At 45.6% G+C, this 19,787-nt stretch overlaps 1 protein-coding gene across 6 annotated transcripts in view; it reads left to right on the top strand.

Annotated features, from left to right (window-relative positions):
- PHACTR4 (phosphatase and actin regulator 4) overlaps positions 1 to 19,780 on the top strand; it is a 142,312-nt gene extending 122,532 nt beyond the window's left edge. For 5 of the 6 annotated variants that reach the window (XM_023219456.2, XM_023219455.2, XM_023219459.2 and 2 more), the window contains 4 exons: positions 9,776 to 9,831; positions 11,549 to 11,610; positions 12,229 to 12,366; positions 18,868 to 19,780. In XM_023219456.2, coding sequence (XP_023075224.2) covers positions 9,776 to 9,831; positions 11,549 to 11,610; positions 12,229 to 12,366; positions 18,868 to 19,026 — 415 coding nt within the window. In that variant the 3' untranslated portion in view covers positions 19,027 to 19,780. Of the gene's footprint in view, positions 1 to 9,775; positions 9,832 to 11,548; positions 11,611 to 12,228; positions 12,367 to 14,498; positions 14,576 to 18,867 lie in introns of all 6 variants that reach the window. The other variant, XM_023219457.3, reaches the window with a different exon arrangement.
- Positions 19,781 to 19,787: the final 7 nt, after the last annotated feature.

Genomic DNA, 19,787 nt, shown 5'->3' with positions numbered 1-19,787 from the left:
CTTGAGCCCAGGAGTTCGAGGCAACATGACAAGACCCTGTCTCGACAAAAAAACAAAAAACTTAGCCAGACGTGATGGCACATATTTATGGTCCCAGTTACTCAGGAGGCTGAGGCAGGGGGATTGCTTGAGCCCAGGAGGGGCTCAGGGTCGGCTCAGGAGGTCAAGACTGCAGTGAGCTGTGCTCATGCCCTACTGCACTCCAGCCCAGTCATCAGAGCTAGACCTTGTCTCAAAAAAAAGTAAAGACAGACATGTTTATTATATGGTAGTTTGAAAAATTACCAAAAACAAAAGAGATAAATCATGACCGGAGGTGGTGGCTCACGCCTGTAATCCCAGCACTTTGGGAGGCCAAGGTGGGTGGATCACGAGGTCAGGAGATCAAGACCATCCTGGCTAACACGATGAAACCCTGTCTCTACTAAAAATACAAAAAATTAGCCAGGCATGGTGGTGGGTGCCGTAGTCCCAGCTACTCAGGAGGCTGAGGCAGGAGAATGGCGTGAACCCGGGAGGCGGAGCTTGCACTGCACTCCAGCCTGAGTGACAGAGTGAGATTCCCTCTCAAAAAAAAAAAAAAAGTGGCCGGGCGCGGTGGCTCAAGCCTGTAATCCCAGCACTTTGGGAGGCCGAGACGGGCGGATCACGAGGCAGGAGATCGAGACCATCCTGGCTACATGGCTAACATGGTGAAACCCCGTCTCTACTAAAAAAAAAAATACAAAAAACTAGCCGGGCGAGGTGGCGGGTGCTTGTAGTCCCAGCTACTCGGGAGGCTAAGGCAGGAGAATGGTGTGAACCCGGGAGGCGGAGCTTGCAGTGAGCTGAGATCCGGCCATTGCACTCCAGCCCGGGCTACAGATCGAGACTCCGTCTCAAAAAAAAAAAAAAGAGAGAGAGAGAGAGATAAATCAGCCATAATCCTATAGCCTCTAAGCCAGGATTTGGCAAACTTTTTTTGTGAAGAACTAAATAGTAAATATTTTAGGATAGGGTGCAGTGGCTCATGACTGTAATCCTGGTACTTTGGGAGGCCAAGGTGGAAGAACTGCTTGAGGCCAGGAGTTTGAGACCAGCCTGGGCAACATTGCAAGACTCTGTCACTACAAAAATAAAAATAGGTCAGGCACAGTGGCTCACACCTGTAATCCTAGCATGTTTGAAGGCCAAGGCATGTGGATCACATGAGGTCAGGAGTTCCAGACCAGCCTGGCCAACATGGTGAAACCCTGTCTACTAAAAATACAAAAATTAGCCAGGTATAGTGGTGCTCACCTGTAATCCCAGCTACTCAGGACTATGAGGCAAGAGAATCACTTGAACCCAGGAGGTAGAGGTTTCAGTGAGCTGAGATCATACCATGGCACTCCAGTCTGGGCAAGACAGAGTGAAACTCCATCTCAAAAAAAATAAAGGCCGGGCGCAGTGGCTCAAGCCTGCAATCCCAGCACTCTGGGAGGCCGAGACGGGCGGATCATGAGGTCAGGAGATCGAGACCATCCTGGCTAACACGGTGAAACCCCGTCTCTACTAACAAAAAGTACAAAAAAACTAGCCGGGCAAGGTGGCGGGCGCCTGTAGTCCCAACTACTCGGGAGGCTGAGGCAGGAGAATAGTGTAAACCTAGGAGGCGGAGCTTGCAGCCGAGATCTGACCACTGCACTCCAGCCTGGGTGACGGAGCGAGACTCCGTCTCAAAATAAATAAATAAAATAAATAAAATAAAATAAAAATGAAATAGCCAGGCATGGTAGCATGCCCCTGTAGTCCTAGCTACGTGGGAAGCTGTGGCAGCAGAATTAAGCCCAGTAGTCTATATACTAGACAGGGTATAAATATAGTTATATTTAATATATGTATATATTAATATATATTTAATAATATATAATTTATGTATATATATTAAATATATATTTATAAATATATATAATATATACACATATATAAATAAATATATATATATTAGGATTTGCTGGCCATATAAACTCTTTTTTTTTTCCCCCTACCTTTAAAAATATAAAAACATGGGCCAGGTGCAGTGGCTCACGCCTGTAATCCCAGCACTTTGGGAGGCCGAGGCAGGCAGATCAAGAGGTCAGAAGATCGAGACCATCCTGGGTAACACGGTGAAACCCCGTCTCTACTAAAATTACAAAAAAATTAGCCAGGCGTGGTGGCGGGCACCTGTAGTCCCAGCTACTCAGGAGGCTGAGGCAGGAGAATGGCATGAACCCAGGAGGTGGAGCTTGCAGTGAGCCAAGATCACGTCACTGCACTCCAGCCTGGGTGACAGAGGGAGACTCCATCTCAAAAAAAAAAAAAATTGTGTGTGTGTGTGTGGGTATGTATACACACACACACATAAAAACATAGCCAGGCGCCATGGTTCACTCCTGTAGTCCCAGCACTTTGGGAGGCTGATGTGGGCAGATCTGAGGTCAGGAGTTCAAGACCAGCCTGGCCAACATGGTGAAACCTCGTCTCTACTAAAAGTACAAAAATTAGCCGGGCATGGTAGTGGGCTCCTGTAATCCCAACTACTTGGGAGGCTGAGGCAAGAGAATCGCTTGAACCTGGGAGATGGAAGTTGCAATGAGCCCAGATCATGCCACTGCACCCCAGCCTGGAGGACAGAGTGAGACTCCATCTCAAAAAAAGTAATAAATAAATAAATAATATACAAGATTTGGCCGGGCGTGGTGGCTCATGCCTGTAATCCCAGCACTTTGGGAGGCTGAGGCAGGCAGATCACTTGAGGTCAGGAGTTCGAGACCAGCCTGGCCAAAATGGCGAAACCCTGTCTCTACTAAAAATACAGAAATTAGCCAGTCATGATGGCACACACCTATAGTCCTAGGTACTCGGGAGGCTAAGGCAGGAGAATCACTTGAACCTGGGGAGGCAGAGGCTGCAGTGAGCCGAGATCACGCCACTGTACTCCAGCCTGAGCAACAGAGTGAGACTCTGTCTCCAAACAAAAAAATGGGCCAGGCATAGTGACTCACACCTATAATCCCAGCACTTTGGGAAGCCAAGGCAGACAGATAGCTTGAGCACAGGAGTTCAGGACCAGCCTGGGCAACATGACAAGACACCATCTCTACAAAAAATATAAAAAATTAGCTGAGCTTGGTGGCACATGCCTTTAGTTGTAGCTACTTGGGAGGCTTAGGTGGGAGGATGGCTTAAGCTTGGGAGGCAGAGGTTGCAATGAGCCAAGATCGCACCACTGCCCTCAGCCTGGGTGACAGAGCCAGACCTTGTCTCAAAAAAATTAGAATATGTAGGCTAGGTGCAGTGGCTCACACCTGTAATACCAGCACCTTGGGAGGCCAAGGCGGGTGGATTCTACTTCTGTGAGGTATCTGAAATAGTCACATTTATAGAAGCAGAGAGTAGAAAGGTAGTTGTCAGGGGCTCGGGGATTGAAGGCAAGGGTGATAGGGAGTTGCTAATAAATAAGTATAAGGTTTGTTATGCATGATGAGTAAGTTGTAGAGATCTGCTGTACAACATTGTGTTTACAGTTAATACTATAGGCTGGGCATGGTGGCGCACACCTGTAATCCCAGCACTTTGGGACACCAAGGCAGGCAGATCACGAGGTCAAGAGTTCAAGACCAGCCTGGCCAATGTGGTGAAACCCCATCTCTACTAAAAGTACAAAAATTAGACAGATGTTGTGGCAGGTACCTGTAATCTCAGCTAGTCAGGAGGCTGAGGCAGGAGAATCACTTGAACCCGGGAGGCAGAGGTTTCAGTGAGCTGAGATCCCGTGCCACTGCACTCCAGCCTGGGCAACAGAGTGAGACTCTGTCTCAATCAATCAATCAATAGTTAATACTGTATTGGCCAGGTGCCAAGGCTCACGCCTATAATCCCAACACTTTGGGAGGCTGAGGCGGGCGGATCACAAGGTCAGGAGTTCAAGACCATCCTGACCAACGTGGTGAAACCCTGTCTCTACTGAAAATATAAAAATTAGCCAGGTGTGGTGGCACGTGCCTGTAATCCCAGCTACTCAGGAAGCTGAGGCAGGAGAATCGCTTGAACCTGGAGGCAGAGGTTGCAATGAGCCGAGATCATGCCACTATACTCCAGCCTGGGCAAGAGTGAGACTCCATCTCAAAAATAATAATAATAATAATAATAATAATAATAATACTGTATTGTACACTTAAAAGTCTGTTCAGAAGGTAGATCTCATAGTAAGTGTTGTTATCACTATAAAATAAGATTGAAATTTAAAAACACACACACAATGAGAGACCACCACGATTATACTAGGATGGCTAAAGTTATGCAATTTAAAAGACTGACAAAGCCAGGTGCAGTGTCTCACCCCTGTAATCCCAGCACTTTGGGAGGCTGAGGCAGGCGGATCCCCTGAGGTTGGGAGTTCGAGACCAGCCTGACCAACATAGAGAAACCCCATCTCTACTAAAAATACAAAATTAGCTGGGCATGGTGGCACATGCCTGTAATCCCAGCTACTTGGGAGGCTGAAGCAGGAGAATCGCTTGAACCTGGGGAGCGGAGGTTGCAGTGAGCTGAGATCGCACCATTGGACTCCAGCCTGGGTAACAAGAGCGAAACTGCATCTCAAAAAAAGGCCAGGCACGGTGGCAACACCTGTCATCCCAGCACTTTGGGAGGCCAAGGCGGGAGGATCACCTGAGGTCAGGAGTTTGAGACCAGCCTGGCCAACATGGTGAAACCCCATCTCTACTTAGAATACAAAAAATTAGCTGGGCATGGTGTTATTCACCTGTAATCCCAGCTACTCGGGAGGCTGAGGCAGGAGAATCGCTTGAACCGGGGGGCGGAGGTTGCAGTGAGCTGAGATCACGTCGTTGCACTCCAGACTGGGGGATAAGAGCGAGACTTAGTCTCAAAAAAAAAAAAAAAAAAAAGACAATATAGGCCTGGTGCAGTGGCTCACGCCTATAATCTAACACTTTAGGAGGCCAAGGCAAGCAGATTATTTGAGGTCAGGAGCTTGAGACCAGCCTGGGCAACGTCGTGAAATCCCGTCTCTACAAAAAATAGAAAAGTTAGCCGGGAGTGGTGGCCTATGCTTGTATTACCAGCTACTCGGAGTGGGGCTGAGTTGTGAGGATCCCTCGGGCCCTGGAGATCGCATCACTGCACACCAGCCTGGGTGACAAAGTAAGACCGGCTCAAAAATAAAAATAATAAATAAAAGACAAGGCCAGGCATAGTGGCTCACGCCTGTAATCCCAGCACTTTGGGAGGCCAAGGCAGGCAAATCACGAGGTCATATGTTCAAGACCAGCCTGGCCAACATGCTGAAACTTCATCTCTACTAAAAATACAAAAATTAGTTGGGTGTGGTGGTGCACACCTGTAATCCCAGCTACTCAGGAGGCTGAGACAGAAGAATTGCTTGAACCTGGGAGGCAGAGGTTGCAGTGAGCCAAGATCAGGCCACCCTGCACTCCATCCTGGGTGACAGAGAAAGATTTCGGCCCAAAAAAAAAAAAAAAAAAGAAAGAAAATAAATAAATAAATACCAGGAGTTGCTGAGGATGAGGAGCAACTGGATTCTCATACACTGATAATAAGGATGTAAACAATAGAAGTATTTAGGAAAACACTTTGGCAGTTTTTTAAAAAACTGAACATACTTCTACATATGATTCAGCCATTCCATTGGCTGTTATTAGTAATGGCCAAAAGCTAGAAACAGCCCAAACATCTATCAATAAGTGAATAGATGTGAACAATCTGTGGTATATTCATATAATGAAATACTACTTAGCAGGCAGGGCGCAGTGGCTCATGCCTGTAATCCCAGCACTTTGGGAGGCTGAGGCAGGTGGATCAGCTAAAGTCAGGAGTTCAAGAACAGCCTGACCAATATGGTAAAACCCTGTCCCTACTAAAATTACAAAAATTAGCCAGGCGTGGTGGCACACAACTGTAATCCCAGCTACTGGGGAGGCTGAGACAGAGAATTGCTTGAACCCAAGAGGTAGAGGTTGCAGTGAGTTGAGATCACACCACTGCACTCCAGCCTGGACAATAAAGCGAGACTCAGTTTCTCCAAAAACAAAGAAATACTACTCACAATAAAGAGGAAAGAATGATTGCCAGTGTCACAACTTAGGTAGATCTCAGTTACGCTAAGTAAAAGAAGCTAGACAAAAAAGAACACACTCTGTGAGTCCATTTTACATAAAATTATAGAAAATCTATATGGAAAGCAGATCATTATTTGCCTTGGGTTAGGGAGGATGAAATTATAAAAGAATGTGATGAAATGGGATGGAGTTTATAGGTGGTAAAATTGTGTCTCCCAAAAAGACATGTTCAAGTCCTAGCCCCCAGTACCTGTTAATGTGACCTGACTTGGAAGTGGAGTCTTTGCAGATATAATCAAGTTATGATGAAATCATTCTAGATTATGGTGGGCTCTAATCCAATGACTAGTGTTATTTAAGAAGGAAATTTGGACACAGACATACACGGGGAGATTGCCATGTGACAGAGCAGAGGTCAGGATGATACGGTTTTTTTGTTTTTTGTTTTTTTAATTTTGAGACGGAGTTTCACTCTTGTAGCCAGGACTGGAGTGCAGTGGTGCGATCTCAGTTCACTGCAACCTCTGTCTCCCAGGTTCAAGTGATTCTCCTGCCAAAGCCTCCCAAGTAGCTGGGAATACAGGTGCCTGCCACCATGCCCAGCTAATTTTTGTACTTTTAGTAGAGACAGGGTTTCACCATGTTGGCCAGGCTCGTCTCGAACTCCTAACTTCAGGTAGTCCACCCATTTCGGCCTCCCATAGTGCTGGGATTATAGGCATGAGCTACCGTGCATGGCCATGGATGATATGTTTACAGACCAGGGAATATTAAGGATTGCTAGCCGCCACCAGAGGCATGGAGTGAGCCGTGGAACACGTTCTCCCTCAGAGCCTTCAGAAGGAACCAGTGTTACCAATACCTTGATTTTGGACTTCTAGCCTCCAGACCTATGACAGAATACATTTCTGTTTTTTTTTAAGCCACACAGTTGTGGTAATTTCTTAGTGCAGCCCTAGAAAACAAATACAGGCAGGGCGCGGTGGCTCACGCCTGTAATCCCAACACTTTGGGAGGCCAAGGTGGGTAGATCACCTGAGGTCAGGAGTTCGAGACCAGCCTGGCCAACATGGCGAAACCCTGTGTCTACTAAAAATACAAAAATTAGCCAGGCGTAGTGGCACATGCCTATAGTCCCAACTACTAAGGAGGCTGAGGCAGAAAAATTGCTTGAACCTGAGAGGCGGAGGTTGTTGTGAGTCAAGATTGTACCACTGCACTCCAACCTGGACAACAGAGTGAGACTCTGTCTCAGAAAAAAAGAAAAGGGGGCCAGGCACATTGGCTCCCACCTGTAATCCCAGCATTTTGGGAGGCCAAGGCAGGCAGATCACAAGGTCAGGAGTTCAAGACCCACCTGGCCAACATAGTGAAACCCTGTCTCTACTAGAAGTACAAAAACATTAGCTGGGCGTGGTGGCAGGTGCAACTTGGGAGGCTGAGGCAGGAGAATTGCTTGAACCTGGGAGGCGGAGGTTGCCATGAGCCGAGATCAAGCCACTGCATTCCAGCCTGGGCGACAGAGCAAGACTGTCTCAAAAAAAATAAATATAAATAAATAAAATGGAAGGTCCTTGAGGTAGGAGGATCATTTGAGCCTAGGAGGTGGAGCTGTGATTGCACCACTGCACTCTAGCCTGGGTACAGAGTGAGACCCTGACTCAAAAAAAAAAAAGGAAGGTCTTGTTCAGAAAGAAAAGTTGTATGTAGAATGGGACTGGAAGTTCCTTATGCAAGCAACAAAAGAGTTGAAAAATTTGCAAGTACTAGCTAATTAGTGCAAATACTGTCTGAGAAGTATAAATTAAAAGTAAGAAATGAGTAACTTTCTGATTCCAGAAATGACAAATTGTAGTTTTTGTTTGTTTGTTTGTTTTAAGATGGAGTCTCACTCTGTCGCCCAGGCAGGAGTATAGTAGTGTGAGTTTCAGCTCACCACAACCTCCATCTCCCAGGTTCAAGCATTTTCCTGCCTCACCCTCCCAAGTACCTGGGACTACAGGAGCACACCACAACCTCCAGCTAATTTTTGTATTTTTTAGTAGAGATGGGGTTTCACCATGTTGGCCAGGCTGGTTTTGAGTTCCTGACCTCAGGTGAGCCACCCGCTTCAGCTTCCCAAAGTGCTGGGGATTACAGGCATGAACCACCACGCCTGGCCAACAAATTGTTATTGGTGAATAACATCTCAGAACTGTGATGAAGTGAGATAACTTTATCAAATGCTTCACAGAGAAGACTGAGATTTAAATCATAGAATTATAGAATATCACCCAGAAAGAGACAAACTTAAATTCCAGTGGTTCCTAAACCACTGATTTAAAATCCTAGCTGTGGCCGGGCACGGTGGCTCAAGCCTGTAATCCCAGCACTTTGGGAGGCTGAGGCAGGCGGATCCCAAGGTCAGGAGATTGAGACCAGCCTGGCTAACACAGTGAAACCCCGTCTGTACTAAAAATACAAAAACTTAGCCAGGCGTGGTGGTGGTCACCTGTAGTCCCAGCTACTTGGGAGGCTGAGACAGGAGAATAGCATAAACCCGGGAGGCGGAGCTTGCAGTGAGCTGAGATGGCACCACTGCACTCCAGTCTGGGCGACAGAGCGAAACTCCATCTCAAAAAAAAAAAAAAAAAAAAATCTGTCCTTAAAAACCTAGCTGCGCATGGCCGGGCTTGGTGGCTTACGCTGTAATCCCAGCACTTTGGGGGGCCGAGGTGGGCGGATCACGAGGTCAGGAGATCAAGACCATCCTGGCTAACACGGTGAAACCTTGTCTCTACTAAAAATACCAAAAATTAGCCGGGCATGGTGGCAGGCGCCTGTAGTCCCAGCTACTTGGGAGGCTGAGGCAGGAGAATGACATGAACTGGAAAGCAGAGCTTGCTGTGAGCCGAGATTGTGCCACTGCACCTATAACCCAGCAGTTTGGGAGGCCAAGGTGGTAAGATAGCTTGAGCCCAGGAGTTCAAGACTATCCTGGGCAACAGAGTGAGACCCCCCCATCTCTATTTTTTAAAAATTTTAAACAAAAAAAATCTAAAGAGGGACATCTGAGTCATGGGAGAAGTTTTGTGTAAAAAAACAAAATCTATATATTAGAGATATGTAATTTCATTTTTCATCCTGATTTTCTGAATCAGAATTTCTGTTAACGTTTCTTGGGAATCTGTGTTTTCTAAAAAGTCTCTAACGCTTCTGAAGGAGCAAATTTGTTTAGGAGCCACCAGTTAGGTCCAAACCTTCGCTTCACAGATGAGGACACTGAAGGTCTAACTGAACTTTTTTTTTTTTTTTTTTTGAGATGTAGTCTTGCTCTGTCACCCAGGCTGGAGTGCAGTGGCACGATCTCGGCTCACTGCAAGCTACAGCCACCACGCCTGGCCAAGGTCTAACTGAACTTTTTTGTGCTAATAGCTCTTATCAAGGTCTAGAACTAGAATCCTGGCCACTTGTTTGCATATACAGTTCCTTTTTATAATGCGGTATCTGTGTTAACACTTTTAATGTGAAATTGTTTTACAAACAATCGTAAGTGAAACATATTGGTTTGAAAAGTTGTTGATTTCTTACTTATATAGGGGCTAATATATACTGTGACCAAAAAAAATCTTTATAAACAAGATTAGGAGGATCAACATAAACATTACCCTTATTTGTCTCATTTTTAGGCGACTGAGTCAAAGACCAACACCAGAAGAACTAGAACAACGCAATATATTGCAACGTGAGTCCAGTTATGGAAATAAAGTTGTATAGATTTTCTTTGTATGTTTCTGACTTTAATATACATGAAAGAGAAAAGAAGCATTTGCTACAAGGGCTAAAGGAGAGTGTTCCAGCTGGGCAAGGACTATTTATTTCCCCATGAAGGAACAGCGCTTACCAAGCTTCCTTTGGAAGATGCTATTATGGTACTGTTTAGTGTGCTGTGATACTCTAGAAAGCTTTGTTTCAGTGTTCTCACCGTATCCTGGAACTGCCTTGGGCATTTGGGAGGATTTGACAGTATATGGGAGATATGCCCAATTTTTCTGTGTTCAGGGAGCTAAGGAGGTAGCTGTGCATATGGAGACCTTCCTATTCCTAGAATTTGAGGGCTGAGGCCCAAAGCAAGTCCCAAATGCAGCAGTTTTCCTCTTGCTTTAATCCCTTAAGACTTTCTTACCTCTGTACTTACCAAATGGGACCAGGTATTTAATTTGCTGTCTGTGTACATAATTAACTTCCTGAAATAGCATTCTAATCTGGCACATATTTGATTTGTTTTTCCAGAATATAGAGTAAAATTTGGCCTTAAAAGTTTCCTTACTGAGAAGGTTTGGGCTTCCTCAGGGCTATTTGTGAGCATGTTCAGTCTGACCAATCCATCCCCTGTTCTCTCAGCACTACTTGGGTATATACAACTTAAATCACTTAGTAAATTTTCTAGTGTGGGAGCCCTTATAGACATATCACACAAAACTTCATGTGATCGCCATTGCCCATTCTTAGCAGTTACTCTTGAGCAAGAATCTGCAGGCTTTTCCTTAAAGCGTACATAGTAAAACTTTTGGATTTTGCAGGCCAAAAAGCATATGAACAACTATACGTAATAGGTACTTACAAAACCATTTAAAAATGTAAAGACTATTCTTAGCTCATGGGCAGGAAAAATACAGGCAACCGGCAAGATGTGGTGCCAGAGTTTGCTGACTCTTGCTCTTATCTGTTTGTATCGTTGACAAGAAAATTGTTTTTATTTAGCCATCTCCAGAGTTAGTATTTTATTCTGATTTGAGCCTATAGGAAATACCTGGGCTGAGGCGAGTGGATCACGAGGTCAGGAGATTGAGACCATCCTGGCTAACACGGTGAAACCCCATCTCTACTAAAAGTACAAAAAAATTAGCTGGGCATGGTGGCGGGAGCCTTAGTCCTAGCTACTTGGGAGGTTGAGGCAGGAGAATGGCGTGAACCCGGGACTCAGAGCTTGCAGTGAGCCGAGATTTCGCCACTGCCCTCCAGCCTGGGTGACAGAGCAAGACTCCGTCTCAAAAAAAAAGAAAAAAAGAAATATCTGGGTGGGGCACGTTGGCTCACGCCTATAATCCCAGCACTTTGAAAGGCCAAGGCAGGAGGATCACCTGAGGTCAGGAGTTCCAGACCAACCTGACCAATATGATGAAACTCTGTCTCTATTAAAAATATAAAAATCAGCTGGGCATGGCATGTGCCTGTAATCCCAGCTACTCGGGAGGCTAAGACAGGAGAATCGCTTGAACCCGGGAGGCGGAGGTTGCAGTGAGCCAAGATCGCAACATTGCACCCAGCCGGGGCAAAAAGAGAAAAACTCCGTCTCAAAAAAAAAAAAAAAAAAGAAAAGAAAAAGAAATTACTAAAACATTTGATATGCAAATTGTCATTTGTGAGTAATCTTCCTTCCTTCTGATTGTCAACTACAGCTAAAAATGAAGCTGATCGTCAGGCAGAAAAACGAGAAATTAAACGTCGGCTCACTAGAAAGGTACTACTCCCTGTGTGTTCAGTTAACTATATGTGTTATATTTGGATGACCTATTTGAATTTGCAGCTAGGCACAGTGGCTTGCGCCTGTAATCCCAGCACTTTGGGAGGCCATGGCAGGAGGACTGCTTGAGCCCAGGAGTTCAAGACCAGCCTAGGGAAAACAGTGAAACCTTGTCTCTACATTTAAAAAAAAAAAAAGAAAGAAAGAAAATAAAAAGAAAAAAAATGAATTTGCAGCCCAGGCAACATGGCAAGACCCCATCTCTACAAAAAAAATTAAAAAATAGCCGGGCATGGCAGTATGTACCTGTAATATCATCTACTTGGGAGGCTGTGGTAGTAGGATCATTTGAGCTTGGGAGGTTGAGGCTGCAGTGAGCTGTGATTGTGCCACTGCACTCCATCCTGGGTGACAGGGCAAGACCCTGTCTCAAAAAAAACAAAAAACCACCAGATAACCATAATCACTGGGGGTGGGACCTCCAGGGATCAACAGTGTATAAAGCTCCCCCAGGTGATTCCAATGAAGATTGAAGCACTGGGTTAGAGGCAATTTGAATGCATGATTGATGCCTAATTATTGGCTTAGTGAACTAAGAGGCTCCGTTTCCTTCAGCTCAGTCAAAGGCCAACTGTGGCTGAACTCCTTGCCAGGAAGATTCTGAGGTTTAATGAATATGTAGAGGTAACAGATGCTCAAGATTATGACCGGCGAGCCGACAAACCTTGGACCAAACTGACCCCTGCTGACAAGGTACCTGGAAAGCGCTCTCTTGCTCTTTTTCTCTTTCTTTTTTTCTCTTTATTTGGAGGATCCAAGATGCTAACTAGAAGGGAGAACCATAAACAAAGCTTTAGTTTTAATATAATATTAAATTTCAAATCACGATACAAACTGCCAAGTTGAACAAGTCAAAATGTTATACTAACTCAGTATAATGTTTTGGTAACTCCACCACCAATACTGAAAGAAAGAAAATCCCTGCTATATCAGAGTAAAAATACTGGAAGGAATACATTTTAAACAGTGGTTGTTTGGTTAGAGGGAATTTGGGCTGTATATTTTAGTACTTACCCATATCTCATTTTTATAATGCTATGAAAACCTGTCGGTGGCTCAAGCCTGTAATCCCAGCACTTTGGGAGGCCGAGACGGGCGGATCACGAGGTCAGGAGATCGAGACCATCCTGGCTAACACGGTGAAACCCCATCTCTACTAAAAAAATACAAAAAACTAGCCGGGCGAGGTGGCGGGCGCCTGTAGTCCCAGCTACTGGGGAGGCTGAGGCAGGAGAATGGCGTAAACCTGGGAGGCGGAGCTTGAAGTGAGCTGAGATCTGGCCACTGCACTCCAGTCCGGGTGACAGAGCGAGACTCTGTCTCAAAAAAAAAAAGAAAAAGAAAAAAAAAAAGAAAACCTGTAAAAGCTGGCCAGGCGTGGTGGCTTATGCCTGTAATCCTAGCACTTTGGGAGGCCAAGGTAGAGGGATCACTCGCGGTAAGGAGTTCGAGACCAGCCTGGCCAACATGGTGAAACCCTGTCTCTACTAAAAATACAAAAATTAGCCAGGTGTGATGGCGTGCACCTGTAATCCCAGCTACTCGGGAGGCTGAAGCAGGAGAATTGCTTGAACCCAGGAGGTGGAGATTGCAGTGAGCCAAGATCATGGGAATGCACTCCAGCCTGGGCAGCAGAGTGAGACTCCATCTCAAAAATAAAAATTAAAGGCTGGGTGCGGTGGCTCACGCCTGTAATCCCAGCACTTTGGGAGGCCAAGGCGGGCGGATCACGAGGTCAGGAGATCGAGACCATCCTGGTTAACACGGTGAAACCCCGTCTCTACTAAAAATACAAAAAATTAGCCAGGCGTGGTGGCGGGCGCCTGTAGTCCCAGCTACTCGGGAGGCTGAGGCAGGAGAATGGCATGAACCTGGGAGGCAGAGCTTGCAGTGAGCCGAGATAGTGCCATTGCACTCCAGCCTGGGTGACAGAGCGAGACTCCATCTCAAAAAAAATAAATAAGTAAATAAAAATAAAAAATTAAAAAAAAAAAAACACTAGCCAGGTGCAGTGGGTCACACCTGTGATCCCAGCACTTTGGGAGGCCGAGGCAGGTAGATCTCTTGAGGTCACGAGTTCAAGACCAGTCTGGCCAACATGGTGACACCCCATCTGTACTAAAAATACAAAATTGCCGGGCATGGTGGTGTGCACCTGTAATCCCAGCTACTTGGGAGGCTGAGGCAGGAGAATCACCTGAACCCAGGAGCCGAAGGTTGCAGTGAGCTGAGATTGCGCCATTGCACTCCAGCCTCAGCAACAGAGCAAGACTCCATCTCAGGAAGAAACAAAAACAAAAAAACTATAAAAGCTACAATATCTCTTTCAAGATTTTCAAGTATTTTGATTAAACTAGAAATTTTAGGTTTATTATGAGACAGATGGGTATCTCTGGGTTGCCTGTGAGGGGTTGCAGTGACTTATAAAGTTAAACACAGTAAAGAAAAAATGACGGCCGGGCGCGGTGGCTCACGCCTGTAATCTCAGCACTTTGGGAGGCCAAGGTGGATGGATCACGAGGTCAGGAGATCAAGACCATCCTGGTTAACACGGTGAAACCCCGTCTCTACTAAAAATACAAAAAATTAGCCGGGCGTGGTGGCAGGCGCCTATAGTCCCAGCTACTCAGGAGGCTGAGGCAGGAGAATGGCGTGAACCCGGGAGGCGGAGCTTACAGTGAGCCGAGATTGCACCACTGCACTCCAGCCTGGACGACAGAGCGAGACTCCGTCTCAAAGAAAAAAAGAAAAAGAAAAAATGACAAGTTACACTGCTGTACAAAGCAGCCAGAAGAAGCTGAAACATTTTTGTTTCTACTCCACAGGCTGCCATAAGAAAAGAATTAAATGAATTTAAAAGCTCCGAGATGGAGGTTCATGAAGAGAGCAAACATTTTACACGGTAAGACCCAAAAGACCCAGTCATACATGTGCTAGGTAGAGTTTTCCAAAAATCATTGTTCAGGTATGAAGGGCTCTAATGACGTCAGTAAAAAGAAAAACACTCAGTGTTGATTGCAAGACTGCATTCAAAGGGATGAAAAGTAAGAAGCCATAGTAAATGCCTAGGCCAGCTCACGCCTGTAATCCCAGCACTTTGGGAGGCCAAGGCAGGTGGATCACCTGAGGTCAGGAGTTCTAAACCAGCCTGACCAACATGGCGAAACCCCGTCTCTACTAAAAATACAAAAATTAGCTCACCTGTAATCCCAACTACTCAGGAGGCTGAGGCAGGAGACTCGCTTGAACCCAGGAGGCAGAGGTTGCAGTGAGCCGAGATCGCACCTTTGCACTCTAGCCTGGGTGATAAGAGCAAAACTCCATCTCAAAAAAAAAATAAGCAAATGCCTATTCTGATTGCGGCATTTTATGTATATTATTTCATCCTTGCAATAAACATGCAAAATGTGTTAACATCCCCGTTTTATCACTGAGGAAATGGAGGCTCACAATGGTTAAGTAACTTGGTTGACTTGCTAATAAATTGCAGAACCAGGATTCAGAGAAAGAAATCAATGACTTCAAGGATAATGAGGTGCTCTCTTCATTGTACCTTACTCTCTCAGGTTATAAACGGTGCTAAGTTAGATAAGATCTTGCCCTCTCTGGTTTAAGTTCTGTCTAGCACAGTTGATCTTACCAACTTAATGTATAAACAACATTTTAATTAGCTGTCCTCATGAAACAAGCCAAGAAATCCAGCAAAGCCAACAAGCCAACAAATCAAGTGTTTTGATTTGGAATTACAGTTGTGATTAAGGAGCCACCCATATCCAAAGAATCAGCTAGCCACAAATGGAAGCAGTCAAAGTATCTTTACATGATTCTTAGAACATTTATAAAAAGAGGGAAACGAGGCTGAATGCAGTGGTTCATGCCTGTAATCTCGACTTTTTGAGTGGCTGGGGCGGGAGGATTGCTTGAGCACAGGAGTTTGAGAACAGCCTGAGCAACATAGTAAGACTCCATCTCTACAAAAAAAAAATACATTTTTTGAATTAGGCAGGGGCCTGGCGCAGTGGCACACTCCTAGTACTTTGGGAGGCCGACAGGGAAGGATCACTTTGAGCCCAGCCTGGGAAACATAGTGAGCCCCATCTCTACAAAAAATAAACTGAAAAAAATTAGGTACAGGCTGGGCATGGTGGCTCATGCCTGTAATCCCAGCACTTTGGGAGGCCAAGGTGGGCGGATCACAAGGTCAGGAGTTCGAGACCAGCCTAACCAATATGGTGAAACCCCGTCTCTACTAAAAATACAAAAATTAACCAGGTGTGGTGGCTCATGCCTATAGTTCCAGCTACCCAGGAGGCTGAGGCAGAAGAATTGCTTGAACCCGGGAGGCGGAGGTTGCAGTGAGCTGAGATTGCACCACTGCACTCCAGCCTGGGTGACAGAGCGAGACTCTATCTCAACAACAAAAATAGCGAAAAGGTGTAGTGGCTCACTCCTGTAGTCCGGCTACTTGGGAGGCTGAGGTGGGAAATTCACTTGAGCCTGGGAGATTGAGACAGCAGTGAGCCATGGTCACACCACTGCACTGAAGCCTGGACAACAAAGTAAGATTCCATTGCTAAAAAGAACAGTTTTTGTTAAAGGAAAGAGTTATAGAATGTGACATTTATGCTAAATCTTAAGCTATATAAAAACAATTAATCTGAACAAAAAGGAAGGAAAGAACCTTGTAAGCAGAAGGACCAGTATAGGCTAGGCGCAGTGGCTCACACCTGTAATCCCAGCACTTTGGGGGAGGCTGAGGCAGGTGGATCACTTGAGGCCAGGTGGAGACCTGCCTGGCCAACATGGTGAAACCCTGTCTCTACTAAAAATACAAAAATTAGTCGGGCATGGTAGCATGCCTGTAGTCCCAGCTACTTGGGAGGCTGAGGCAGGAGAATCACTTGAACCCTGGAAGCAGAGGTTGCAGTGAGCCAAGATCGTGCAACTGCACTCCAACCTGGGCAAGAGATCGAGACTGTGTCTCAAACAAAAAAAAGAAAAAGAAGGACCAGCTTAAGCAAGATGATGGGAGAGAGGAAAACACATGGCGTTTCTGAGTAACAGAAAATGTAGCTTCAACAGAGGATGTATGGGGCAGTGTGATGAAAATAAGCTAGAAAATGGGTTGCAGTCCCTCGCAGTGCTTTCACTGTTATGCTAGGATGTTGGAAACATTGGCAGTTTATAAGCAGGAAATTCTGTGTATTTCAGAACAAGCTCTGATGCAAACAAGGAAGATGATATGGAAGGATGAAGAGACTAGCAGCAAGGAAAACAGGAAGTGTCTGAAATAATCATAGTGAGCATAGTAGTAGCTCAGACCAGCGACAGTGAGAATGCAAAGGTGATAGATTTGAAAGACATTTTGGCCGGGCGCCGTGGCTCAAGCCTGTAATCCCAGCACTTTGGGAGGCTGAGATGGGCGGATCACGAGGTCAGGTGATCGAGACCATCCTGGCTAATATGGTGAAACCCCATTTCTACTAAAAAATACAAAAAACTAGCCGGGCGAGGTGGTGGGCGCCTGTAGTCCCAGCTACTCGGGAGGCTGAGGCGGGAGAATGGCGTAAACCCGGGAGGTGGAGCTTGCAGTGAGCTGTGATCCGGCCACTGCACTCCAGCCTGGGCGACAGAGCGAGACTCTGTCTCAAAAAAAAAAAAAGAAAGACATTTCAAGCATAGAATCAACAAGATGTGGCAATCTGTTGTATTCCAGAGATGAAATAAAGGAGTAGTCAGAATGACTCTGATATTTCTAAGTTGTATTTTTTGAGAGGTCTGTGAAGGTGATAAGGAGTTTAGCTGAACAGTTTAGTTTATTCAACAAATACTGAGTACCTACCACATGATAGGTATAGTGCTAGGTCCTTGGGATACAGCAGGAAATACGATAAAGTCTCTGTCCTCAATGAGGCTTTATTCTTTTTTTTTTTCTTTTTTTTTTTTTAATAGAGATGGGGTCTTGCTATGTTTCCCAGGCTGGTCTTGAATTCCTGGCCTCAAGTGATCCTCCCATCTTGGCCTCCCAAAGTGTTGGGATTACAAGTGTGAGCCACTATGCCTGGCCAAGCTTTTATTCTAAAAGAAGGCAGACAATGAACAAGCTAGAAAATAAATTGCATGTGTTGAGTTTGATGAGCCTATGACATATGGAGATACCTAGAAGACCGTTAGATATACAGCCTAGAATCCAGAAAAAAAGCAAAGTCTCAAGATACAAATGAAAGGGCCAGGTGCAGTGGCTCATGACTGTAATCCCAGCACTTTGGGAAGCCGAGGCAGGCGGATCACAAGGTCAGGAGATTGAGACCATCCTGGCTAACACGGTGAAACCCCGTCTCTACTAAAAATACAAAAAATTAGCCGGGCATGGTGGTGGGCGCCTGTAGTCCCAGCTACTCGGGAGGCTGAGGCAGGAGAATGGTGGGAACCCGGGAGGCGGAGCTTGCAGTGAGCCGAGATGGCGCCACTGCACTCCAGCCTGGGCAGCAGAGCAAGACTCCATCTCAAAAAAAAAAAAAAAATACAAATGAAAGAGGATAGTGGACCTTTAGGGGGGAATTTATTTATTTATTTATTTATTTATTTTTTTTTTTTTATTTTTTTTTTTATTGAGACAAGGTCTCACTCTGTCACCCAGGCTGGAGTGCATGGCATGATCATGGCTCATTGCAGCCTCAACCTCTCAGGTTCAAGCCATCGTCCCACCTCAGCCTCCTCAGTAGCTGTGACTACAGGCACGGGCCACCACACCTGGCTAACTTTTTGATCATTTGTAGAGGCAGGGTCTCCCTATGTTGCCCAGGCTGCTCTCAAACTCCTGGGCTCAAATGATCTTCTCACCTTGGCCTCCCAAAGTGTTGGGATTGATTACAGGCATGAGCCACCGTTCCCGGCCAAGGAAGTTGTTTTTTATTTAAAGGGTGGACAGAGGAAAATGAACCAGGACAGCATACTGAGGAAGATCAATTGAAGAAGAGAGAAAACTATGGAAAAGATAGTGTTACAGAAGCCAAGAGGAGTTTCAAGAAAGAAGGAAGCAGATGAGGAGTATCAGATACAACAGAAAGGTCAGGTAGAATTAGAGCAGAGGAGAGGCAGTATTAATTAGGATATAATTTCATTACTACTGATACATTAATAGCAAAGCAATGTACATCATGTGGTAACTTGTCTCTTTTTTATCTCTTTTAGCTACCATCGTCCATGATGCCAAAGGTTGAGAGAGGAACTCAACATGGCTGCTTTGCTGCTTCCTTCTCCAAAGTGACATATGGAGGGAACTTTAGCACTTCCCAGCACAGCCAGAATTGTGTCCTCTGGGATCTTCTGAGGTGCACAGCACTTCTTTGAATGTAGCATTTCACTGGAACAGAGTCTCATGTGCTGCACCTGGGGCAAAACAACACTTTGTCAGTGCTTTTGAACCTTTCAATATTGTAGCTCACTTGAGGAGTTTTTCCCTTACTGGCCACCAAAGTTCTGGACCACTTGGAGGTTCCAGGTTTTACTGGCTGCACCACCCCTTCCCCTAGATGACTGCCTGTGCTGAGGCACAGTTTGCACCATTAGCCTTACCTTCTCTGCCCTGATTGTGAGACCCAAATGTGTAGGCTCTAAATCCCAGCCATCAAATCCAATTCCCGATGGGGAAAACCTTCTGGAGGCCCCCAACCTTCTGGTGAAAGAGTCCCTACCTCCAGGGGAAGCCTTACCACACTGGCATATCAGATGAAGCCATTGCACTGTACCTCTCGTAACACAGCAATATAGTCTCTTGAGGCACTCAAGCCTGAGAGGAAGCTCAGGATCTGACATGTTCTTCCTTTTCCTCACAAGTCATCATGATTTTTTATTTTAAAATAATCTGGAAGTAATGGGAAGTTATGTTTTTCGTGAACTCCAACCAGAATCCAAATTGGTTAGATGAGGCCAGGCGCAGTGGCTCATGCCTATAATCCCAGCACTTTGGGAAGCCAAGGTGGGTGAATCACCTGAGGTCAGGAATTCAAGACCAGCCTGGCCAACATGGTGAAACCATCTCTACTAAAAATACAAAAATTAGTCAGGTGTGGTGGCGCCTGGCTGAGGCATGAGAATCACTTGAACCCAGG

This window comes from Piliocolobus tephrosceles, chromosome 1 (assembly GCF_002776525.5).
Source record: "Piliocolobus tephrosceles isolate RC106 chromosome 1, ASM277652v3, whole genome shotgun sequence".
Lineage (NCBI taxonomy): Eukaryota > Metazoa > Chordata > Mammalia > Primates > Cercopithecidae > Piliocolobus > Piliocolobus tephrosceles.
The sequence above is the reverse complement of the archived record's forward strand: the minus strand, read 5'-3'. Positions and strand labels throughout refer to the sequence as shown.